Source organism: Eptatretus burgeri, chromosome 8, assembly GCF_056783735.1.
Source record: "Eptatretus burgeri isolate ZD-2024b chromosome 8, Ebu_testis_v1, whole genome shotgun sequence".
Taxonomy (NCBI): Eukaryota; Metazoa; Chordata; class Myxini; order Myxiniformes; family Myxinidae; genus Eptatretus; species Eptatretus burgeri.
This window is the reverse complement of record NC_140968.1, coordinates 67026451-67052134: the sequence shown is the minus strand read 5'-3', so window position 1 is coordinate 67052134 and position 25684 is coordinate 67026451. Positions and strand designations below refer to the sequence as shown.

The following is a 25684-nucleotide window of genomic DNA, read 5'->3' as shown; positions in this document are numbered from 1 at the left end:
GGGGCCTCTTTATGTTCAGTCACCCTGTACAAGGAAATACAAGGAACCTCAATGTAGGAGAAGGCCATTCGCCCTCAGATGGAAGAAGAGAAGAGAAGGTCATGAGACCACCTGAGAGAAGGTCATGCATCAAGCCTGTGGAATCCTGCCAATATCTAAGTATTCCCCCATCCTCACTACTTCCAGATACTTATCCAACTGCAGTTTTAAATAATCCACTGACTCCACTGGCACTACCCTTGTAAGGAGACCAATCCATGCAATCACCACTCTCTGAGTGAAAGACCCTGTCTTATTACCCTTGAACTCTCATCTTCTTTACTGTTGAACTATGTCCCCCTTGCATTGGCCTGTTAGTGTCAGTTATTCTGGAAAGCTCTTCTGAATTGATTTTGTCTGTAGTCTATAAGCTATACCATACCTCTCGTTATCTTAAACATCTCTGTCAGATCCCCTCGTAACCACCTCCTTCCCAATGTAAAAGCCCTGTCTCCAGCTGCTCCACGTAGCTATCCCCAGAATATATCTAGTAGCCCGACAATAAACCCTCTCTATGGCATAGCAGCTATGTCCTCCTTCAGATGTGGTGACAAACACTGGAAACAATACTCGAGATGAAGCCTCACTAAATTATTGCATAGTGTTAAAACGACCTCCTTTGATTTATAATTTATCCTCCTACAGATACAACTTAAAACCCTATTACCTTTACCTATAGCTGCCTGGCACTACCCCGTCTGCTTACCCCCCCTCCCCCAAATCTATTCCACCCCCTGATCCTTCTCCTGTATGACAAGCTTCCTAAACTGCTCCTTGCATCAAATAATCTCCATTTTCATTATTCTTACCCATCTACAGCACCTTACATTTCTTTATGTTGAACTGTATCTGCCAAAATATTTGACCCATTGCATTAAAGTATCCAAACTTTCCTGAATCTCCAATCCTGATCTCCCTGCTATCTACCTTACCTCCACACTTTGCGTCATCTGCAAATTTGGAAAGCCGACTCTAACCCTATTGTTCAAATTATTGATGTACAGCAGTGATTCGATGTAAAACATGATCCAGGTTGTAATCATCAACTCCAACTCATGGGTCTACCCCTTAAGCATGAAATGATTGCACTGTGATTCTGCCTTAAAGATCTTGCAATTCGACGTTCAATGTGGTAAATTTACATTGCATTCCTATTTGGGCTGGCAGGATGGCATATATGTACATGCACTTGCTTCTAAGCTTTATAGCCTGGGTTCGAATCCCTACCAAACTATAAAGTGCCATCTTGGTGTTTCACTTGAAGAGTGATACATCAATGTTGTCCCTCGGATGGACATTAAACTGGGCGTCCCATCTTCCGGCATTAGGTGGTGGACGTCAAAGATCCCACGGTGTCCTTCACGAAGAGTAGGGGAGATATTGCCGGCACCCTGAACAAATTACAACGTCCTGTCCTGAACACCGCTGGGAAGGCAGACAAAAACTATCGAGTGTAATCCTTGCCATGGGGCTGCTTTGGCATCACTGAACCTGCCTTCGGACCGAGCACCAGAAAGAAGAAGACACATTTGGTTGGGGAACAGGTAGACACAAGACTAAAACCAGACAAGATTAGTACAATTCGATTAAAAACCTTGGGTTTGACAGCCTTAACCGGACTCGGTGGTGTATGGTTCGCACATCCACTCAGGTCTGGCAGGTCGGTGGTTTCCTTGCTTGACGCTTGGCATTTAAAAGGCTAGATGGACAAACAACGCTGGGAAGGCAATGGCAAACCACCCAGTATAACCTTTGCCAAGAAACTGCTTCAGCAACATCATCACTTGTCGACAGCATGGTACATGGAATCAAAAAATGATAGCCTTACCTGGTGAGCCACTCCCTTGAAAGAATGAAAGAAGAACAACATTGGAGGAAATTCCACAGGAAGAAAGGACAAGAGATTGGTGAGCAGAAAGCCTCAACGTTGGAAAAATGACAGTGAGTGAGTTGGTATGTTTGGTTGTAATCTGAAGTTGGGGATCGTTGAATGACTGACATGGCAGAGGATTTAGAATTTGCTCAGGGTGCCGGCGATAGCTCGCCTGCTCTTCACAAAGGACACCGTGGAAACTTTAACGTCACCAACTATTGCCGACAGACGGGACACCCAGTTTAACGTCCATCTGAGGGCGGCATACACATTGATGCCTCACGCTGCCTGTGAAACCCCAGGATGACAGTTTATAGGTGGGTCAGGATAGGGACCCAGGCTTGACAGCTCAAAGGCGAGCGTGCTATCCCGCCAGCCCTTCCCCAAGACTGCACTGTCAAAAAAAATAAAATAGAAACCTTTCATGCTCTGGCATTTAGCTCTTCATCAATTCTCAACAGTATGGGAGAAATATTCAGTCTCCTCATTCGATCAGAAACTCCTTCTTGAAAATGCTTTGAATTATGATCCTCGAGATCTCTTATTACCTCTGTCTTGTGTTGTGCTCTCCTTTTTCCATCCACTTAGCTCTATCCTCATGACAAATATCTCATTGCATCTTTGGTAACGGACATGAAGAAAACTGTAAGAATTAACTGCTAATAATACGACTGCTAATAATAATAATAATAATAATAATAATAATAATCATCATAATAATAATTAGATTAGCCCAATTTGAAGGAACTTCAATGCAGGAGGCCATTGAGCCAACCAAATCCTGCGCTTGTAGTGCCAACTTATCGTAGTTGTTTGTACATGCTCTATCTTTTCAAATGCTGAGAGTCAAGGAAGGAAGCAGCACAAACCATTTTTGTAAAGTCTTTGGTCTGACTCGGCCGGGGTTCAAACCGCCGAGCTCCCAGACTCGGAACGGACGCTCTAACCATTATGTCTTTTGAATGAAATATTGCATGGATGAGAAACAGCTGCCGAGTTCTAATTCATCCAAAGGCAAAGAAAGAAAGAAAAAAAAACAACTAGCAACAGCTAAACCATCAGCCAGATCGACTGGAATCCATTTGAGTTTCTCTCCCACGCCGGCGCCATCAATGGACAGCACAGCAAACGTGCGATTTGTATTTCGTGACAACGGTATGAAGAGAAATCAATAAGCAAACAGAATGTGCTCAGCAGTGGCTGGAGGTTGGAAACTACCCTCGGTGAAGTGTTTTCCTGTACGAGTTCTGGCAGGTGAACTTATTAGTGGTCAGAGGGTTGACTGCTGGCAGCAGCAAAAGCAGTGAGGTGCTAGCCATCTGCGCGCTCGCACCAATGGTGAGTAATGCATTACATGAAACTGTCGGTTCAACTGCTTCGTGACGAGTCTCCCGAAGTGGGATGAAGCTGATGCAGACGCAGGATGACGATTCTCGACAATGCGGTTCTTTATTTAAAAAAAAAAAAAAACAACAAAAAATAAAACACCGTTCAGTCTCCTTCTACGTAGTAAACATGTTAACAATGCGACATGAGCCAAAATCAAGTTGTGCAGAAATTTCAACATCTTGGTTCAAATCATTAGTTAGAAAATGGATAACATCGGGGAACACGAGCAGGGTAGCACCCTAAAGGCTTCAAATCGCATCGAATCGCGATGTGAACAACCCATCCAACAGATAGTACGCTCTATTTGCCAGAACATTGATGATATATATCACGTCCAAGAAAGTTCTTCAAATAAAATTGTCTTATATTAAATATCAAGCATGCTCATATTTTCCACCCGGCTCAAATAACCCCGCATTGAATCCGCCATTCATTTTCAAAGTCAATTCGAATAGGCATTCTTGGCGGAGTGCCTCTTTCAAAGTTCACCTAAAATGCATTCTTTATACTATGATCTTCAAATTATCTTGCCTGTTCAGGGAGAGAAGGTTATTTGCGCTCATAAATGTTTTTTTCTCTTACTGGTGATGTGCCACCAAAACGACTTTAGCGTTAAACATCTATTTGTGGAACGAGAAGTTCACTAAAAGCAACCGTTCAGTTCGTGCCCACAGTATTTTTGAATTCTCATCTCGTAATTTGCCCAAACCTAGTGTGGGTTTTGTGGAATAAAATGATGCATATTTTGCATCTTGGAACATCCAAGTAGAAGCGTCACAAACTTTTCAGCTTGTTCTGAAAGGGCAGTCTTTGGAGAAGATTGGAAGCCTACGACCTGGCAGGGACTGAAATGCTCTCATGGCTGGCGCGCTGCAGTCTCCACGCCAGGCATTCAGTTTCCCGGCGCCATGCTGCCCTTTGTGCCTGTGTGTATGTGTCACAGCCTTCCTGTGAAACTCCTTTGCTTTAGTTCATGTGAGGAACCATCGTTCCGTGACATGCTCTTGGCAAGCAACCTCTGCATCTCCTTTTCCCATCATCCTTCGGGACTAATTGGCCTCTTCAGGCCTTGTCTTGCCTGCAAAATTCTAGTTTTCCCATCTTATTGCATGACCTATTTTCTTTTTCACTTTTGAAGATTTTCACTTTATCCCGTACACTTCACGTTGACCGATGGCACGCATCTCCGCATGGATCGTATCGGTCAGGATCTCAGTGTGGATGATTCAGAAAACACTGCAAGATCACTGCATAGATATATAACCGTGAATGTATTGAATGCAATTTGCTGCCATTGGATTAAATTTTCTCGTGAAGTGTGAAACACCATCGTTCAATATTTGTTCGACAAACAGTTGCTTCTGCTGGTGAACTTTAGTGTTCGCCCAAACCGCCACACTTTGACCAAGCGTACCGACGGGATGGTGCCATTATCACAGGTGATGCAACAAGTCTCCTACCACAAATACACACGTACACCCAGCCACCATGCCTCATCAAGCTGCCAGCCCAGCAAGCGGTAACCACAAAGCACGTTCGGCGCCAATCCCGAAATGCAATCAATGAAGGCTGCACATGAATGGGGCTTGGCGCCGTGCAGAGTCAGAGATGGCTGCCCATTGACTGGACAAACAGCCGCCGGATCCTTGCCAAATGTGCTGCAATAAAAGGCTGAAGCCGTCACTGTAATTTCTCCTCTATTGTGCGGGTCCTACAAGAGCTCTACGAATTATACGCCCTGGATAGTTTGCTTTGATCCCCTTTTTTCTCCCCCTCCTTGGACACTGGCGTCACCACCGAGGCAGTAAGCCAGTCGCCCTGTCTGGAAGATTGATAGGTAATTGGACCACCTTCTCTTCCCCATCGATGCAAATGCCACCACTGAAGTGGAACATTCGCTTAATGTCCAATTCAGGATGAAGTGAGTCCCACAGTGCACCATTCCCAAGCAGGTTCACTGTTTCAGAAGCTGAATGTAGCTCGAATGCATGCCACAGTGCCTGGTAATCTGCAAGACTTTATGCCAAATACACCGATATAATACTGATAATTATTCAATGCACTCCATTCCCTGAATATTGTATTTTGGAAGTAAATCAGACAAGAGCCTATTTAGTACTTGGACAGGAGACTTCCATCGAACGGCCCAATGTGTTAGGCTGGCTATCTCGGTTAGTTAGCCTGCTTACCTCTGAGCTCTGGGACCCTGCCAAGGTTCTGGATTTGTTCCCTTTTACCATAGAACCCTTTGAAAACTGCCATCCTGGAACAGTGGCAGCAGGATATGCTGCATCTTGAACATAAATTGGCAAGGTCCTAGCTCTGCCGTCAGTCATGGCCACCAAATAACCACACGTTATCTTTCAAAAAGAGTATAGTACGACATTGTGCACTGGAACCCTGGTTCAATTTTCCACTTATAGATTGATTGAGATATACTGTGGAAATGAATATAGATTAAATGGGAAGTGATTTCGATTTTCCGTTACTTGTACGAAATATAGAGTCAATGCATGAAAGGAAAATAAATTAATACATTAAATGGATACAACGCAGCCATGATGGGCCAATGATGGGTCTCCTCTTGGTTATTATCTCCATTTGTGAGTTTCAGAAGGTGGAACTGAGTCCTCCCAGGATTTAAAGTATCCACCTCCGTTACAGTCAAGGATCACATTTCAAAGACCAAGTCGCAAAGTCTTAATGTTCTCATATTTTTATTTTGAGAATTATTTTCAGTATCGTCACTGATCCCCAGACAGTAGTTTGTTTGTAGTAATATTCCCTGGGATGTTTTTAAGATGTCATAATGAGGTTCTTCTTCATACTCCCATTTTTACAACGATCACTGGCACAATGTCAGTGCTCTTCAGCTTCCAAGATCTGTTAACTTCATTTTTTTTTTTTGATCCTGGGACTTGGTCATTTTCCTATTTTTTTGCGTTATTTAAATCAAAGTCGATGGGTTCTGACACGATGATTAGCAAAACCGTCATTTCCTTTTTAGCTCGCTTGTTCGAAGAACAGAGAGCTATAGCGATACCCCGGCGTGAGCGTGAGCGTGAAAATGTTAAAGTTTTTGGTGCAAGTTATTTTTTCCTTTTTAATGTTTTTATCTACCACACTTTTTTATACACCCGATATATATATATATATATATATATATATATATATATATATATATATATATATATATATATATATATATATATATATATATATATATATATATATATCAGGGCGTATAATGTGATTCATTCCGTCCGTCCGTCCCTGTCTGCACTCTAACTCCCAAAGTTTTCAACTTTCACGTTTCATATTTGGTACATAGGTACAGACTGTGGAGACGGTATGTCGTGACGTATGTTCGTCATCTAAAGTGGTTGCCATGGCAAGCAGGATGCTGTTTTCCATGTTGTAGCACAATTCTGTACAGTATATACCTTCTTGTTCGGGCATATATTGTGCTCACTTGCGCACTTGTTACTGATTACAATATACAAATACATATATTGCTTTAAAATTATTTCGATCAGACTTCACTGCAATGTTTTATAAAAAATATTAATTATTAGACTAGTCTTTTAAAAACGATAAATGTATAAACAGGTGAGCATTGGGTGGCTTTGACACCAACTCTGGTTGTATGAGCACTAAGTCCGGTCACAATGCTTTGTTTCTATGTTCACGCTTGATGGGATGGTCAGGTCTCATGACATCCTCATTTTCAATGACCACTTTTGGTAAATGCTTCCATGATGTATTGAACTTTTTGTAGATGTGCCAATGGATTATTCTGCTTACACTGTTGTGCCTTTGTGTGTACAGCTGTTCTGACATGAGTTTTTTTTTTACATTCCGAGAGAAGGTGACTTGTGCTTTTTGTTTTTGCCTTGCAGAACCTATACTTGTCTGATTTACTCAATCATGCCATCTTCTTTAAGCCATTGCTATATTGTCCTTGGTCTTGGGGATTTATTCTGAATCGTTCTCCATCCCACTTAAGTGGACCTCTTCTTACCCACTCAAATGAGCCATTGTTGCCAATCCCCAATGTGTCCAGCTCCTTTTACAAAAATCTTCCTGCTCTTTTGTCATTCTCCCATTTGGTGTATATTTGTTGGTATTTTGTTTTATATTTTTCTTATGTCTTCTTTGTAATCATTGGGGCTGTATTTGTTGCTATATCGATTTCATGTGAAGCATCTCCTATTCACACCTGTTCTTGGAAATTTTTTGCAAAGTGAATTGAAGATATCTTTTCAATGTTCTTGTCTTCGCGTTTGTGCACAAATTGTATTTGGTAGTCTGTTAAGCTTTTTGCATCTTCTGTTAATCCGACAGTCATAGTTGTGTGCACTTGATTGAGCTCCACGGGCCACCACCTCCTCATCTCAGCAGGTACATTCTTGGGCCACGTTGTTTTTATAGAACAGTTTGTAGATAGTGATGAGTTTCCTTGATTTGATATCTAGTTTGTTGATTTCTGACAATGGCCAGTTTATTATTCCACGAATATATTGAAACACGAGTACTATGAGTTGGTTTATACCTTTGATTTTGTTGCTTTGGAAGAGATGTTTTGACGATTCATCTCATATACCTAAGTATCCCTTGGCAATTGTCTTGTGCATTTGTTTGTGACAGATTTGGAGGCCCTTTTATTCTCTGAAGCATTGATTGTATGATACTTAGTTTTCTAGCTCCTGAATCGTTGTTCTTCCTTCGATATTTATGTTGTCCATTTTTGTTAGTATACCTGCTACAAATGTGCACTTGGCACATTTATCTTGGCCAAAATTCCATTTGAATGTTCTCAGAGTCCTGTTTTACTACTCTTACCTGTTCTGCAGCCAATTTTTCATCTTTCAGTGTGAAGAGCTTCAAGTCTTCAATGAAGAGATGTGTGACGTTTCCTATTTTTTGGGGATGTTGGGGTGTATTTGTGTCCTTGTTTGTTATCGAGGTTAGTCAGTGGGTCCAGGGTCAGATCAAACAAAAAGGGGGGAAGGCTGTCGCCCTGGTAGATTCCGTGTCATATATTTACTCCTGGTATTTCAATCTTTCCTTCTGAGTGATATAACATGAAGGTGGTTTTCCAGTGTCTATTTAGTCCAGGCAAAATAAGGTTTGATCGGGAACAAATTGCAACAGAATTTTTTTAGCACAATGCATTTATATGAGGTCCCCACAACACCATACTAAAAATCCTAAGAAATCCCTGTTGCGGAAATGCATCTAATTTGCATAAATCCAATGTGGTGGCCAATTATCAATATTGTGCCATATCTTTGCTCACAGATGACATATTTGGGTGATTTCAACTTCTAGAATGGGTATTTTGTATACAAGGATGCATTTAGAATACTTTTAAACTTCCCTGGAACAAAATCTCATTTGCATAAATCCAGTATGGCCGCCAAATATCAATATTTTGCCACATCTTTGCTCTTGGATGATATATTTGAGCCATTTCAACTTCTAGTATATATCTTTTGCATACAAGAATGCATTTAGAGTATTTAACAATTTTCTTGGATGTATTTTTTATACACATCTCATTTGCATAAATCCAGTATGGCTGCCAAATATCAATATTTTGCCATATATTTACTCTCAGACAACAGGTTTGAGCGGTTTATATTTCTAGAATATTTGAGGGGATCAAAGGCTAAATTTGGGATAGTTTCATATTTTGATTTGATGGGTTTAAATAAAATGATGGATGAATTTAATAAAATCCAATATGGCCACCAAATATCGATATTTTGTGATCAAATTTATGACAGTCACTTCTTTGGCTCGTGTTTCATTGCAGGCATATTAATACCCTGCTGAAGATGCCCATCAAGGTCATCATTATAGTCATCAGTGAAATCTGGTAGCTGTGAGTTGGCACAACTTGTCCCACAGCATTCTCCACAAACAGCACTGCAATGCAGACTATACTTTCTGCATGCGCACCTCTTTGTATTACAGTCTGTTTTACAGTTACAGCAGATGACATCCAGTAGTTTTGATGGGGCTGCAAGCTGGTCAGTTTGATTTCGCAAACATTGTCCATCTACCATGTGCCATCCCCACTCTTCCGGCTTCATATTGATGCTTCTTCCTTTCCACTCCATCATCTGATAATATACACGGAGGCTGTGATACTTTGCAGCTGCTGAGGTTGGGGGTAGAGTTTGAGGTTCTACATGAGATGTGCTCTTGGAAACCCTCTCACAAAATCACCTGTATCGAAAGTGTCCAGTCCTTTTTCTTTGGCACCACCATATAATGACAAGTGCTTTTTCTCCTGCTGCAATAATGTCCTGTTTTGCCACATGTCCTTCTTGGCTGAACATCTTGGCTTGCTGACTGAATAGGGCAACACTCTTGATCTTCCTTACTGCTAAAACCTTTCCCAATCCAAACAGGTGAGAAATTGTATCGCAGCCAAGGATTGCATGGATAAATAACACATGGTCACAAACATCAGGACCAAGAAATTCCTTAGACTGCTTTATGCACCATATCCTGGTCTTTTTTGCTGATTGCCTGGGCTCTGGGGCCAGGAACAAGTCATGTACATCCGGTTCAGCATGATGCAGTAGGAAGATGAGCAAGTCCGTGTCATCCCCTATCAGGACAGTCTTTGATTCTAGCAGATGCAACAGCTGTTTGGACAATGAGCACATCAGCGTCATGCTTTGCATGATCTATATTACACCCAGCCAGCTCTAGTTTATCACGAAGATAAACAATAAATCGCTGTTTGTTTGTCACATTTTCCAAGAATTCCTCTTTCTTGGACTGTATAACCATTCCACCAGTGAAGTTTACTGTCATGCCTGAACAAGCCCCTGTCCTTCTCATGTGCGTGGCATCTTTTGTTGTTGGACCGTCTTGGTATCCATCAAAGATAATGGTAGCAGCCCCATATTTATGTGTAACATATGTGACATAAATCTGACTGACACTCTCATTTGTGGAACCTCTTGGTCATGGAAGACGATGAAGTTGCGCACCACCATCGATAATATACTGGACATTTCTAATTGGTTCTCGTTGCTCCCCTTGAATGGTCTTCCAGAGAACATCGGCAAGGACAGCCTTATTGGCCTGCAGGGGAAGGAAGGACGATTCAAACAATGCTGGGGGGTAACTACACAGTTCATATTTGAAGAGTGACTGTAGATCTTCACAGCACTCCCCAATGGTTACCAGTCTCTGGAAGATCAACTGTGGATCTACCTTCACAGAGTCTCCTTTGATCTTGACAGTTGATCTTGAATTAAGCGTCACTGCTCGATCACATTTCCGGAAGGTGAACTCTTCTACAGATTTCCCAACCATGGATGCTAGAAATCTTTTCTCCAACTGTTCTTGATCTTTCAACGGTTGACTCCTTCCTGGGCTGTCATGCCATTTGCAATGTTAAACAGGGACGGATCCCGTGCGAATGGATCTCTCTCCCTGAGATAGCTGATAAGATCAAGGGTGTCATTGACATCTCCAGCTTGTCTCGCTTTTGACAGGTCTTTGTGCTGGTCACTGGTTTCAAATGAGATGCCACTGAGCTTCTGCATGGCCTCGTTGATATTTGCACATGCTGGCATGGAAAGGACCCACACCAAACGCTGAGTTTGTCATTCCTTTTCTTCTTGTCAGGCCTCCATGTGTCTTTATACTTCTCATCAGCACTTGCTTAATTGTGAGATCTGTGGATAGTCCTGCCCAGTACCTATCACTGCGCCTCACCACATGGTATCATTGAAACAGCCAAAAGGGGATTTCCCATGGGGATTCCCCAGGGATTCCCCCAGATTGCACCATTAAGTGAGGGGTACCTCAGGGGGATTGTAAAATAGCAACATATATCATGATGTATGTAGAAACAATAACATAATTAACCTCAAATTTGACCAGAGTCCACCAAATATTAGTTTTGGATCAAGCCATTTTGATTGCGGTTATCATGGATTGTAAGCAAATTATATTTGGTGGTCAGTTGGAATTATGCAAATGAGATTTTTATCTGGTTGAATACTGTAGTGTCCTAGATGCATCCAATGAAATTTTTAAGTATTACAAATACATCCTTGGATCCAAAGATCTCATTATAGAAATTTAAATCACTAAAATACATCTGAGAGCAAAGATTTGGCAAGATATTGATATTTGACGGCCATATTGGATATATGTAAATGAGATTTTGTTCCAGGGAAGTTTAAAAGTATTCTAAATGCATCCTTATATACAAAATACCCATTATAGAAGTTGAAATCATTCAAATATGTCATATGTGAGCAAAGATATGGCACAATATTGATAATTGACTGCCATATTGGATTTGTGCAAATTAGACGTATTTCCACAACAGGGATTTCTTAGGACTTTTAGTTTGGTGTTCTGGGGACCTCATAGAAAAATGCATTGCGCTTAAAAAAATTGTTGCAATTTGTTCCCGATCAAGTGAAAAAATGGGCTAGATTGCCTGGTCTAATTGTATTATTTTAATTTTTTTGTATACAGAGTCAAGACCCTAAGATCTTAAGCCAGGGTTTCAGCAGTCATTCATTGTAATGGTGCTTACACACATTATTGACCTTTTGAGACATTCCTTCCATTGTGACATCATTGGATGTCATTATTCATTGATATTGAGCCCCATATCACAGGATGAGTAATCAGCACCATTCCAAAGTCAGTGTTTCCCCCCCCCCCCTGTAAAACGGTGCTCTTACAGATATCCTCATTTTGTGATATATTGAACAAAAAATCAACAAAACCCCTGAATTTGTCTCAAATTATTTGTTAAGCATACATACTTTACGAATATCGTAAATGGTTTTATTTTTGACTTGCAAATACAACCCATCGCTTTGCTGATGGGGGTTTTAAGGATGGAGAGAGAAAGAAGGAGAGAGAGGAAGGAGGGGAGAAAGGAGAGGAGGGAGGAGAGGAAGGAGTGGAGGGAGGAGAGAGAGGAAGGAGTGGAGAGAGGAGGGAGAGAGAGGAAGGAGGAGGGAGAGAGAGAGGGAGGAGAGAGAGAGAGGGAGGAGGGAGGGAGAGGAAGGAGTGGAGAGAGGAGAGAGGGAGGAGAGAGAGAGAGAGAGGAAGGAGGAGAGAGAGAGAGAGAGAGGAAGGAGGAGAGAGAGAGAGAGAGAGGAAGGAGGAGAGAGAGAGAGAGGAAGGAGGAGAGAGAGAGAGAGAGAGAGAGAGAGGAAGGAGGAGAGAGAGAGAGAGAGAGGAAGGAGGAGGGAGAGAGAGGAAGGAGGAGGGAGAGAGAGGAAGGAGGAGGGAGAGAGAGGAAGGAGGAGGGAGAGGACAGAGGGAAGGGAGGGAGAGGAAGGAGGGGAAGCTAAGAGGAGATGAGAAAGGGGGACCTGGAAAGGGGGGAAGAGCAAGGATGGGAGGGGGTGGGGGGTGGGGATGGGAAGAGCGACACCTCACCAAAAGTAGCTATACACTACGGGAGGGAGGAGTGTGAGAAGGGGGTGAGAGAGATAGAGACAGAAGTGTGTGAGAAGAATGCTGCATTTTATTAGGCGGGGGAGTGATGGGACAAAGACAGAGACAGAAAAGGGGGGAAAAGAAAGGTGACAGGAGGAGGTGGGGTTAGCAAAAAGAATATGTTCTGCTTAATGACCGAACACACACACACACACACACACACACACACACACACACACACACACACACACACACACACACACACACACACACACACACACACACACACACACACACACACACACACACACACACACACACACACACACACACACACACTCTCTCTCTTTCAGAACAAGGTAATTTTGGCCTAAACAACACAGAAATCAAGAAAGCGACCAAATACCAAGACCTCAAAGATGAAGTGAAAAGATCTTGGAAGTTGAAGAGATCCGAAATTGCACCAGTGATCATTGAAGCAATGGGAAAGATGAAGAAGAACTTCACAGAGATCTTAAAAACCATCCCTGGGAATATTACTACAAACGAACTACAAGAGCCCTCGGAACAAAACTTTGAGGGAAAAACTTCACATCTTGATCCATGATTCGTGACCGCCCTTAGTGAAATGGAGGTGGATACTTCGACAACCTGGGAGGACTCCGTTCCACCTTCTGAAACCTACATATGGAGGTAACAACCAGCAACCAATAACCCACACAGACATATATGTTCTTGCTATTCTGATTACTCAATAAAATAGCAGCACAATGCATGGGGGTAATTGGCTGGTGATTTATTAAGAGAGGCACACCCAGGCCAACAGAGTCAGTGCACAATGAATGGTAGGCAACAATCAATATAATAAACCACTGAAAGGCCACAGGTCTGCAAACTTCAGAAACCCAGTACAAACTTCACAAAAATACAGTCTCATAACCAAAACTACATTACAATGTAAAACTTTGTCTTCATTTTGCACATCTGATTTAAATTGTTCAAGGTTTATTATCACTAAACGTTTTTATTTATAAAGTAGACAGATTCAGAAATAATTGAATACACCGAGTTGAGCAAAGGTATACCTGACTGCAAAATAAAACAGATTACAGTCCCCAAAACATAAGTGCAATAATCCTTACCCAAAAGAAAGGTAATTATTGGAAATACTATGGCTTTGAACACAGTAATAGTGGTTCTTCTCAGTTATGTCACACAGTAATAGTGGTTCTAAGTTATGTCATGAAGCTACTAGTGAGTATTCTGGATGGGAGGAAAAGGAATTGGGTGGAGCAGGAAGAACACCAGGGGGTTAGAAGGGGTAGAAGGAAGATGGATGGGGTGTTTATGCTGAGATAGTTGTTAGAGAAGAGGTTGGAGATTCAAGGGGGGAATGGTATTATGGCTTGTGGGCCTTGGGAAGACTTGTTGACTGTCCCGAGAGAGATGGTGATGGTAAAACCAAGATGGGTGGGTTTGTCGGAAGTATAAGCTCGGTTGGGAGAAGGGATGTACAAAGGAACGAATAGAAGAGTTTTGGTTGGTCATGTGTTGTCAGAAGAGGTCAGCCTGAACATTGGATTGAAGCAGGGAAGTTCACTCAGTCCACCACTGTTTATTTTTTTTTCTTGTATACCTTGTCGAGGCTCGTGTGAGAGCTAACACACAACGCACATCAAGGGGGCATGAGACAAGAGGGGCGGGAGATGGAGGGACAAAATAGTGGGGAACAGAGACATTAGGAGATCTGTGGAAGGGAGAGGGATGGGATGGGGAATATGGGAATAGAAGATGGACATTACAGGGACTTTCAGGAAGGAAAGCAGGGAATTTGAAGGAAGTGGGCTGGGGTGGATTATCGGGGGTAGAAAAGATCGAGGATTTGGATGGGGGATGATAAGAGGTGGTGGTGAACAGCTGTTTTGAAAGCCTGGGGGGAAGAATGGGAAAGAATAGAGTGAGGGAGTTTATTCCAAAGGTGGGGAAAAAGAGGAATGAAAGAGTGAAGGTGAGCAGTGATTCGTGATTTTGGTAGTTTTACCAGAAGGGAGTTGTTAGCTGACCTTGAGCGCCCTGAGGAAATGTGGTGGGGACAAATCACAGAGAGAGGGCGGGGGAGGGGGGGCAAGGCTGGAGAGGAGACGGTAGAAGACAGAAAGACCACCGACCAACCTGTGGTGATTGAGTGAGAGGCCCAAAGACTCAGTCTCATTGCGGGAGATGCCGATGATCTGAAATGCCCTGGTTTCTACAGCGTGAAGCCGAGAAAGGTGGGAGGCAGGAGCACCAGCCCAGAGGGGAGAGCAGAACTCCATCAGGCTACGGACAAAAGTTTTGTAAGTGGTCAGGAGCTCGGGAGGGCCGAGGAAGGACTTTGCACGACGGAGGATTCCCAGTCGGCGACTGACTTTGGAGGCGAGGTTTGAAATGTGGCTTTCCCAGGAAAGGTCATGGCAGATAGTGAGACCCAGAAGCTTGAAAGAAAGGACTTCTTCCAGAGGATTGTTGAGAAAGTGGATGGGTGGGTTTTCTAAACGGTCCTTTCGAAGAGACATAGTGAAGTGAGAGTGTGAGTTTTGTCCGGATTGAAAGACATGTTCCACGTGTTGGACCAGTTTGTGATTTTAAAATGGAGCTGGTGGGATTATGGGGATGGAGCTGGTGAGCAGGAGGGCCAGCAAAGGAGGCATTTTGAAAAAGGTAATATTGTTGTGGGTTCAGGTATCGGTGGCGAGCATGACCGCTAGAGGGAGCAGTAGAGTCGGCTCCGCTGAACAGACCGGAATTTAGGTCGTGACCCTCGGATAAGTCTGAAAGGCACGGGTCCCTTACAGGCAATGAATCGCCAATAATTCGACCACGTGGAGTAGGGTTAATTGCCAAATTTCAATATACCTAAGTACCCACGCGACAAAGCTTACCGGGGAATTCACACCCTCGACAGACCTCAAGCGGGACGAGCCGTTACCGTGCTCGAACCGTGTGTAACCCGAGCGGATGGTTACCGAGGCCTGTCGGTCCAAATGAACAATTTACTGCCTCGCTATTTCTCAACACGCACCGTGCTAAGCCAATAAAAGAAATGACAGGGAACGAGCTGGGACATTCAACAATAGGGAAATTTATTACAATAATAAGCGGGGCGGGAAGCACATAAGGGCAGAGTTATCCGAATATCAGGCAGGCAATATACCGTGAGCAAAAAGCACTTAACAGTTCTACTTAAGAGACGGGGCCACACACAGACACACACCCAAAAGAAACGGACCCCATCGGGTCTTTATTGAAGGCTTCCAGCTCGGGAAAGGTGAGCTGGAGACCAAAGCCTGTGCTTGGACCTGTCCGCCTCGTGCGGTCTTCGACGATCTGGCTCAGTGGCAGGACTAAAACCCGCTGCTTTCATGTGGCGTCAAGGAGGAAGGCACCAGGAGTGGAGCGGCAGACGCCAGCACGATCCAGACGGCAAAACATGCGAGGAGGCGGCTAGGCAGGCAAAGCAAGTGATTCTCCTCAGGCTCCGACACACAACCAGGCTCTGACGCCAACACGATCATGAACACGAACTCGAACCCAAACACGAACATGAACCGCCGAACACGAATCCAAAGGGAGCCTGGTGTTTTTATCCACTCCTTGAGCGGGGTGGAGCCTCGGTGTCGGACGCTCTGTGCGCCCTTGGTTAGACAGGGATCAGGTGCGTTGACACGCTGTTCGCTCCTGATTGGACAGCAAGGGGTGGTGTGGTAAAACACTAGTTCAGTGGATGAGTTGTGAACGGGAACGCACTGTAAAGCGCTAGTTCGGTGGAGGAGCCATGAATGGGAATGCGCTGTAAAGCGCTAGTTCAGTGGAGGAGCCGTGAATGGGAATGCGCTGTAAAGCGCTAGTTCAGTGGAGGAGTTGTGAATGGGAACGCGCTAGTTCAGTGGAGTTGTGAATGGGAACGCGCTGCAAAGCGCTAGTTCAGTGGCAGAGTGGTTGGTTTGTCGGATCTAAAGATTTAAAGACCTGACTATAAAACAACTTCACAGCGCACACATGTAATTCCCATTAGACAAAGGGGGGATTCTAACTGTAAACACATACTTATCGAAATAACTAAACTTAGGGACTGCTGTCTGTCTGTGTGCAATATGGCTGCCAGATCCGTAACACTATATGCAGACGATCTAATGTGGGTCGGACAGCATAGAAAGGAACTGAACATCAGTTTAGAGGGGATGAAGATCTGCCAGGTAAGCAGATTTGAATATCTCGGTGGGACGGTGACCGAGGGTGGTAGTTCGGAGACAGAAGTGTGGAGGGGGATCCAGGTGAGTGAATGTGCATGGAGGAAAATGGAGGAACTCTTGGTGGACAGGAAAATATCAAGGTCATTGAAAGGGAATGTTCTGGGGTCTTGTGTAGTGCAGGCCTAACTTTACTTTCTGGAGACAGTGGCACAGACAGAGAAGCAACAACAAATGCTGCAGGTCGACAAAAACAACTGGATCAGGAGGATAGCAAGAGTGAAGAGGTTGGATGGTGGAAGGATGGATGGATGGATGAGGGAGGAGATCGATGTGAGGATGAGTCTGACAGAGAGATTGGTAAAGAGCTGATTGAGGTGGGCAGGACACCTGGTGCAGATGGTGTAAGAGGGAATGGCAAAAAAGTAGACAGGTTGAGGGAGTAAGGGAGTAGGACAAGAGGTAGACCTCAGCTGAGATTGGAAGATTGTGTGAGGGGGGATGTAAGTGAAATGGGATGATGAGAGAGTAGAGAGAGTTGGCTGGGGATAGACGGCAGTGGAGGAGTATTATACAATGGTGGGGACAGCAGCAGCTTGGTACCACCAGGCCTCATACCATATAAAATGGAACAAGGAAGAAGAAGAAAGGTGGTTCGGCTCATTCTCTTCAGACCTGACAAGTTGCAAAGGTCATGCACTAGCTCTGGTCGTGTTGGAATCGTGCAAAGCTGAGGAAGACCTGTTCAAGGGTGATCTGGCTCACCGAGTAATCCTCAAGGGCGAAGTCTTCCTTGGCCTTTTCCATTATTCCAAACACCTGGATGTGGACACATTTAGCATGTACAATTTCAACTTGAGATAAAAATGGTCCAAGTTGAGTTAACAAATAGTCCGGGAGCCAACCGATCAAAATTAAAAAAAAATTGCCCAGTCTGCTATAAAATTTTTGTGTTGATTTTCATAAAGAGACACCCTTTGAGTATATGAAAACCAATGTTGGCAATGGTGAAACTCTTGCGCAACAACACAGTCAACACTTTTGCGAGCCCCCTCTGATAACAAAATGTTGGCAAAAGCGAAGATGTAGGATGGGGGTAGGGGTAATTCATATTGTCCTAAAATCATAACCACTAAACCTATATACACAAATGACCCCTCATATTAAAGAGGAGTTCATTTCCTATATCACAATTGGTGTAGATTTAACCTACCTACAATTGACAAGGTTATATGTCAAACAACAAAAGATTTATGCAACTCAGAAATGCTTGACTATCAATGGGGTCAGGAACAAGAACATACTTTTACATGCCATGGTTTTAAGGAAGATAAAATTAGAAATGGATTAACACAATATTGTGACATGAAACATCCTCTTCAGAGGAAGAGTCACTCTCTGAAACAACTCCACCACATGAACCTCTCTGACCAAGGCATATGCATGTCACTCAGCAAGGCACAGCAGCCTTTTTGCATGAACATCGTTTCAGACATTTGGATAATTTGCACATGCAAGACACCGTTTTGTCTATGTTTGGCTTGGCTGGCTTAGACATGAGAATTGGGACCAGTTTTCCATTGATAAGGGTTCTGCCAAATGTTGTGGCTGGGGAAGTGCTCGGTCACTGAGATGTGCACGTCTATACAGAAGCAATTGATACAATGCTCTTAAAACAAGGAAGTAAAACGCATCTTCTGTTGCTGGCAGTGACCTAAGGTCTAATTTTGAAGAGACAAACATATGCTGCCTGAGGGTATCCAAACAGCTGAACCCTTTTTGGCCATGCAGAGCAGTCCAGTATACTCTGGCCTCATCAATGACACATTCTGTTGCTGCCATTTCACTATCTCTTCCAAAATCAACAAGGTGGGGAAGGTTTCCTATCAGTCCCAGAGAAACCTGTGCCGCTCTTCTTTTCACAGGAACACAGGCATCATCCCAACTGACTGGAAGAGGGGCCTTGTTGTCCCTCTCTGGAAAGGGAAGGGTGATCGCCAAGACTGCAACAACTACCGAGGGGTGACGCTGCTCTCAGTGCCGGGCAAGGTCTTTGCTCGGATAATTCTTGATAGGGTTCGCCACCATCTGCTTGAGCACCAGCGTCCAGAGCAGTCAGGCTTTACACCAAAGAGGTCAACGATTGACCGTATCCTTGCACTTCGTGTCCTCACCGAACGCAGACGAGAGTTTTGGCAGGGGCTGCTTGCAGCCTATGTTGATCTCTGTAAAGCGTTCGATTCAGTGAATCGGGATGTCCTCTGGAGGATTCTTGGTCTTCGTGGGGTGCCACCGAAACTGATCGATCTGATGTCTGAACTCTACTCTGGTACTGAGAGTGCTGTGAAGTGTGGTGGTACCATCTCTGACTTATTTCCAGTTGTTACTGGAGTTCGTCAGGGATGTGTACTTGCCCCCACACTTTTCAGCACTTGTATGGACTGGATTTTAGGGAGGATGTCGGAGAGATCAAGTTGCGGTGCATCGTTTGGCAATGTCAAGATCTCGGACCTTGATTTTGCAGATGATGCAGTCATCTTTGCGGAGACTTTAGACATCCTCTTGGGGGCCCTCGAGGTGCTGAATGAGGAGTCGGAGCCGTTGGGATTACGGATTTCTTGGGTCAAAACTAAGATCCAGGCTTTCGGTGACATCTTGGATGCTGCTGTCCTGTCTGTGTCTGTTTGTGGTGAGGATGTTGAGGTCGTGGATAGATTCACTTACCTTGGCAGTGATATTCATGTCTCCGCAGGTTGTGAGCCGGAGGTCAATAGACGTCTGGGTCGGGCCTGGGGAGTCATGGATTCACTGGATCATGGGGTGTGGCGCTGCCGGTACCTGTGCGGGAGGACGAAAGTCCGAGTCTTCAGGTCCTTGGTACTTCCAGTCTTGCTCTATGGGTGCGAGACTTGGACTTTGACCAAGGATCTGAGACGGAGACTTAATTCCTTTGGTACCAGGTCTCTTCGAAGAATCCTTGGCTATCGCTGGTCGGATTTTGTGTCCAACGAGCGGTTGCTGAGAGTGACTCGGATGAGATTTGTTACCTGCATAGTCCGTGAGCGTCAGCTGCGGCTGTATGGACATGTGGCTCATTTTCCTGACGCTGATCCTGCTCACCAGATTCTCTCAGCGAGGGAGTCTCATGAGTGGAGGAGGCCAGTGGGCTGACCACGTGCCTCATGGTTGCAGCAGGTTGACCATCATCTCAAGGAGATGGGGATGGGCCTGGCATCTGCCTGGGGGATGGCCAGACGGAGGCCCCTGGAGTACCGGCGGAAAGTGGACGCAGCGACGCGCTGTTCTGGCACATGCTCCCATACCTGACCTGACCTCTTCTTTTCCCCTTCTGAATGGGTAGCTCACTGTGTCACATCCACACAACACATATGTGCACAGAAGTGTAGCTGCGACATCAAGAGGATTTTCTGGTACTTCCTGCTCAACACTTCTACCAGCTCATGAATAGGTAGGTATTGATTCTGCCGTTGTATCCAGAGTTCTTGCAATGTGTTCAAGCAGCAGAAGTGATATATACACAGCATAATTATGTCTGTATCTGATGCATGCACAACAGCTCGATGGTGATCAAGATATTCCACACAATATGCAAGATGAGCAATAATCCTTGTGTCTGCCTCTTCATGTTCTTCACAAGGTAAGTCCAGAACTGAACTTGATGCTGATGTGATGGAAAGAGTGTGACCTTTGTTTTCCATCATACCACCAATAATGATGGTCACTCCATCTGGAATAGCTTCAGGACTCTCACAAAGGGAAGTGCCAATGAAGTTCTGAAGATTTCCTTTATTTCTTGGATTCTTCATGAGTAAATTCCAGTCCGGAATTTCTAGACTCTTGGATGGTGAGAATTGTCTTGCCTGGTCTGTCTGGTTTCTCCTCTGCTGCTCATCACCCTTCAAATATGGCTATCATCAAAATCATACTGATCACCAATGATGTTGACACAGTTGCACATTTCAGGTTTCAACTGCAGGAGCTTGCGAAGATACAGCTGGGGAAGTTCAAATGTTTTCGCACCCATTTTTTGGTATTTATTTACAAATGCCATTATGTCTACCAGATAAACTGTGTATAGGTCACTCTGTGGTAATGATGGCAGCTGTAAAACAACATCCTGCTCAGCTTCAGCAATTAGCACTGCCACGAAATCAGACTTGTTGCCTTTGCGCATTACAAACCCCTGTGCTAAGCGTGGATCAACCTCAAACAGGGATGATGGATAGTCTGTCCACTCATGGGAAAATGCAATCTGTCTTGTGACTGGGTCGGCATCTCGATAGAAACACAACACACGTGTAGTTGCAGTCTCATCTTGATAGATCCTGATTAAACTCTGTTTCCTTGATGGGTTTGATTTCTTCTGTGAGGAGAAAGTTACCAGCTTCAGTGGTTCAATCTTAATAGAGACCACCTCTTCTGCTTTCATAATGGCTTCCATGCCCTTAGCTTGAGCATGGACCAAGTCTTTCGAAGCATCCTTCTCACCAGTTGCTCTATTGAGCAGATCCACTTGGTTGTTACACTGGAATGGGTTTATCATCTGCTGGCATATCACTTTCTTGATCTCCTCAACATTCATATGTTCTTCTGTTGCCTGCTTATGTGTTTCTCCATGATGAGTAGATTCCTGTTGGCCTAGATTAGCCATAGACTTTATGTTCTCTGATACAGCTGTGAGAAATGGTGCTGTCTTCACATATTTATCTCGAGCAGCTGGTGCCTGAGATATGCCTTTGAACAGCGATGTCTTCCCTTCATTGTTGTATGTCTGCTCCAGGGCCATGTCACTCCAAACACCATTGAATTTTCCTTTGGAAGAGTGAACTGTGAAGTACCCAACCTGGATCCAGCAAACCTTAACCGAACTGTGTTCAATAGAGTAAGAGGATTTTGGGGGTAGGGGTAACTTTGGTTGACAAAAATGTTAATTTTCTCTTTAAAAATTGATAGAACTCACTCAAATTTGCTGTTTTAATTAGCCATGGATACCATGTTCATATCACATTAAGAGGAATTAGTATTCTAATGCAGCATCTGCCTATGATAAGAAAAGTTCTAAAGGCCATCTTCAAAAAACGTTATTTTTAAGGCATTTTTCACAAAATTATGTACTTTTACGAGGTTTACTTCCACAAAGGCAATTTTTTTTGTCAGTTTACAATGCACTGATTGAATTCTTACATTTAGTTCACATTTATTTTTCATGAATGTGATTTTTTAATTTTTTTAGAAATTTTATTGACAATTGCTGTTTTATCAAAATTTTCAAATCTTCCTCAAACAAAAACGTCCGCCAAAATTTTTCGCAAGAGCTTATGAATTGCCAACATTGGTTTTCATGAACTGCAAACATATATCTAAACATCCTGGGGGTGTAAAATTTTATAGCAGAGGCTGTAAGGTCCAACCCTAAAACAGCCTCGTACACAGGTTGGCTCCCGGACTAAAAGGCATTAATGGGGGAAAAAAAAAATCTCAGAACAATCTTTTTTTTTTCCATAACAAAACTGTCTCTACCCTCTTTCAGAACAATAAGGACCTGAGCAAATGATGAAAAACCTTGTCTTCCTTGTTATCACTTGCCTCATTATGTTCTGATCCTACATTAAAATTGTCTTGATCTGTACATCATTTGCTCAGGTGCTTATAATTCATGTGAAAGTACATCGACATAATCTACTATCTTGCAAACAATATATTGTGACGGTTTTGAGAATCGAGGCAATGGCACACAACATATTGCAGTTCCCGAGTAAGTTATTTCGTTATTACTTGTTTCAGATAGGGTCCTTCCCTTTTGTCTTGTGGGTTAAAAAGGGAATATGCGTTGTGAGGGATTCGGTAGGTTTTCCCCCATTCTTCCCCATTTTCATTCCTGCACACAAATCTTTCTCACGCGACCAAGCACACGCTGCTCACAGCCTAATTTGCATACGTGCGCCAAAACCTATTTGAATCTGCACACCACAACCAAACTGCAAACTCAACCACCGCAGCTTTCTTCACCACATTTCAATCACCATGCCATCAATAAGCATCCTGCCTGTTTCAAATACACTCCGGACTCTATTCCATTGAAACAGCATCGTTCAGGCTCACCTTATCAACCTTCGACTACAATCCACATCAACTAACAACGACGACACTCCAACTCTATCGACGACACTCCAAATATCAAGGACATTGAAGAGCGTGGTGCGTGACCAATGCTCCACAAGACCATTCTCACAAAATGTCCTGACAAACTCCACCCCAAGCCCCCCAGCCCCCACCACACCGCATCTTTAAGTATCGGTGCTGGTCGTAGGGGGAGGGCAGTTAAGTCTTCGGAGCCCTGAGAGTTCTGTTCTCGTTCACGTGAGTCCTCTGGAGTAAGAGCGGGTGGTGGTGGAATGGAATGGAACGGAGCACTGAGCAAGCAGACCAGGTGCCACGCTGTACAGGCACATTATCTGGCGAAGGGTGAAACCAGCAATAACACGTTGGATAGTACTTATTCTCACACATTCTCTCTTTTCCACTTCGTCTACTGTGGATGCACAACAGCAATCAGCAGGGGCAAGTCGTGAAGAAACGGTCTTTTGAGAGCGATCATTGACTCGCACCCTGTCTTTCTCACTAAGCACAACACTGCACCCCACTCACACCTCCTCAACATGCACCAAGACACCCCCTTTCTTCTTCATGACCCCCCGGCCCCCACCCTTACCTTCCCTGAACTTTGGACTCGCACGTGCCCACAGTGTGTGCCGGGTAAGCTGGAGGTCACCAATGCCTCAGCTTTCTCTTATCTTCTTGTTATTCTACCCTTCTGCAGAATGATCCTGATGGCATGTTATGTTGGTGTAAGAGTGTGTAAGTTAGATAGCATCAGTGTAGTTCTGCTCTGTGTCTCTTTGCTGTATAAATGTGTCACTGTATGTGTTATGCTGCAAAGCACGAAAAATGTATGTCCATGCCATACGTATTTCAGTTGTGAATAAACCCCCTGTCTTCACTGTACCACATGCTTTTCCTCATGCTCCTTTGTGAATAAACCTATGTTAATTGAGTTCAACCAGCTCATTGCATCGTTTCCTCCATTGGTCCAGCACAGTCGGCATGTTTGTTAGCCGAGAAGTCTTACCCCACCGATAGGTTAGCCGATACATACTTGGCAGCTCCACTCGGTTGCACCTGATTAAATAATATAAGGCAAGTATGCATCGAGGGTCTGAGTCCCCCTTGATATTGCCAATGCACTGAAAGGTAATGCCCGTAGTGGCGAGAACCCTACCAAGTTTGGTGGTATCAATAGGCATTTGTGGTTGACTAGTAACCTGCCAGACCGCAGAGTTATCCGCGGCTGGTGGCCTCAAGACCAGGCGTTCAGCAGGAACCCGATTGCTTCCTCTCGTGGCGAACCTCAAATCCTGGCTCGTAACAACATTACGTGCAGGTTGCTCTTTGAGCATAATACTTAAACCAGGAAATATACATGTCGGCCAAAATCAAACTCCATTGTATTTGCAGCATAAAGGCTGTTAAAGTGAAATAAAAGTCAGATTTTAAAACGGAATTAAATGTGATAATTACGGATTGGTCATTGAATATGAGATGGTTGGTCACTGGTTATCATAGTATAGTGTAATCGACCAAAGTCAATATTTTTCTCATTCCATAAGTTGTTTTTTTAAATCAATTTACTTGAAACAGAATTGAGATATTGGAGGTGCATGTCTTCATTTAAGTAATTATAATGAATGTCAAGGGATCTCCCACTATATCATGAAATAAGTATTATGTCCTGGTTAAATTTTCACCTCGGATAAAATTGGATATTCTGGATAAGTTAAATGTACAATGGATGTGCATGTTCAGGTTGATTAAGTTGATTGTAAGTCTGCTACATGGGTTTAGTTCCATGTGATTAGCAATACTTCAAGCTTGGTGTTGGCTTAACATTTAAGGTGACGAGCTTAAGATCCTCGGGTCTTGAGTTCAAGCCCTTTACCCGTTTGTTGAATTAACACCAGGTGGGTTGATTCAACCTGCCATCCTTCTGAGGTTGGCAAAATGAGTAGCAGCTTACTGGAAATGGGGCACTGCATCAGTGGCACAGCAGTGCCCCCAGAAAAAGATGCAGCCATAGGCTGCATATGAATAAACAAGTCATTACTTCCACATTCATCAGTCTCAAGTTACATCTTCATTGACTGACCAAGCACAGCTAAATTCATAAAGGTAACATCCATGTAATGCCTAGTGTAACATCCATCCAAGGGATGGCAGGTACATTGATGAATCACCCTGCCTTCGAAACGCATAGTTGGGCTAAGATTCAAACCCAGGTTAGATTGCTTAGAGGTGAGAATGCAGACCTCGAGGCCATCCTGCCAGTGTCCATACAAACATAAAACGTAAAAGCTACGTGATTGTCGAGACGGTGTTTTGGCTGATAAACATAGCAATATGTTCCAATGCTGAACTTTTCAATCGTACTTACCTCATTAGTTTTGATGCTACATTTATTCCTGCATTGAAAGCTTGAATGTGCCCTGATCCCATTGGATCTTTGCAGCTAAACTTTATGAGTAGTTGAGCTTGATTAGTTCTTGATTGGCTGTCCGTATCTGTGTCATCTCTCTCCCTCTCTTCCACACAGTGGACTGGTGAATGCACCACTTCTTCCATCCCATAGTAGTGTGCCCAC

At 43.8% G+C, this 25684-nt stretch overlaps 2 protein-coding genes across 7 annotated transcripts in view; one reads left to right on the top strand and one right to left on the bottom strand.

Annotated features, from left to right (window-relative positions):
• LOC147021943 (uncharacterized) overlaps positions 1–25684 on the top strand; it is a 250567-nt gene that overhangs the window by 92369 nt on the left and 132514 nt on the right. The gene's annotated exons all lie outside the window — the stretch shown is intronic.
• LOC147021942 (phospholipid-transporting ATPase ABCA3-like) overlaps positions 14247–25684 on the bottom strand; it is a 197600-nt gene continuing 186162 nt past the window's right edge. For 4 of the 6 annotated variants that reach the window (XR_015061000.1, XM_085892392.1, XM_085892394.1 and 1 more), the window contains one exon: positions 14247–17787. Coding sequence is in view for 4 of the 6 variants with exons in the window: in XM_085892392.1 (XP_085748518.1) it covers positions 17668–17787 (120 nt within the window). In the remaining 2 variants the exon portion in view is untranslated. Of the gene's footprint in view, positions 17788–22478; positions 23445–25684 lie in introns of those variants that run through there. The other 2 variants (XR_015060999.1, XM_085892395.1) reach the window with 2 other exon arrangements.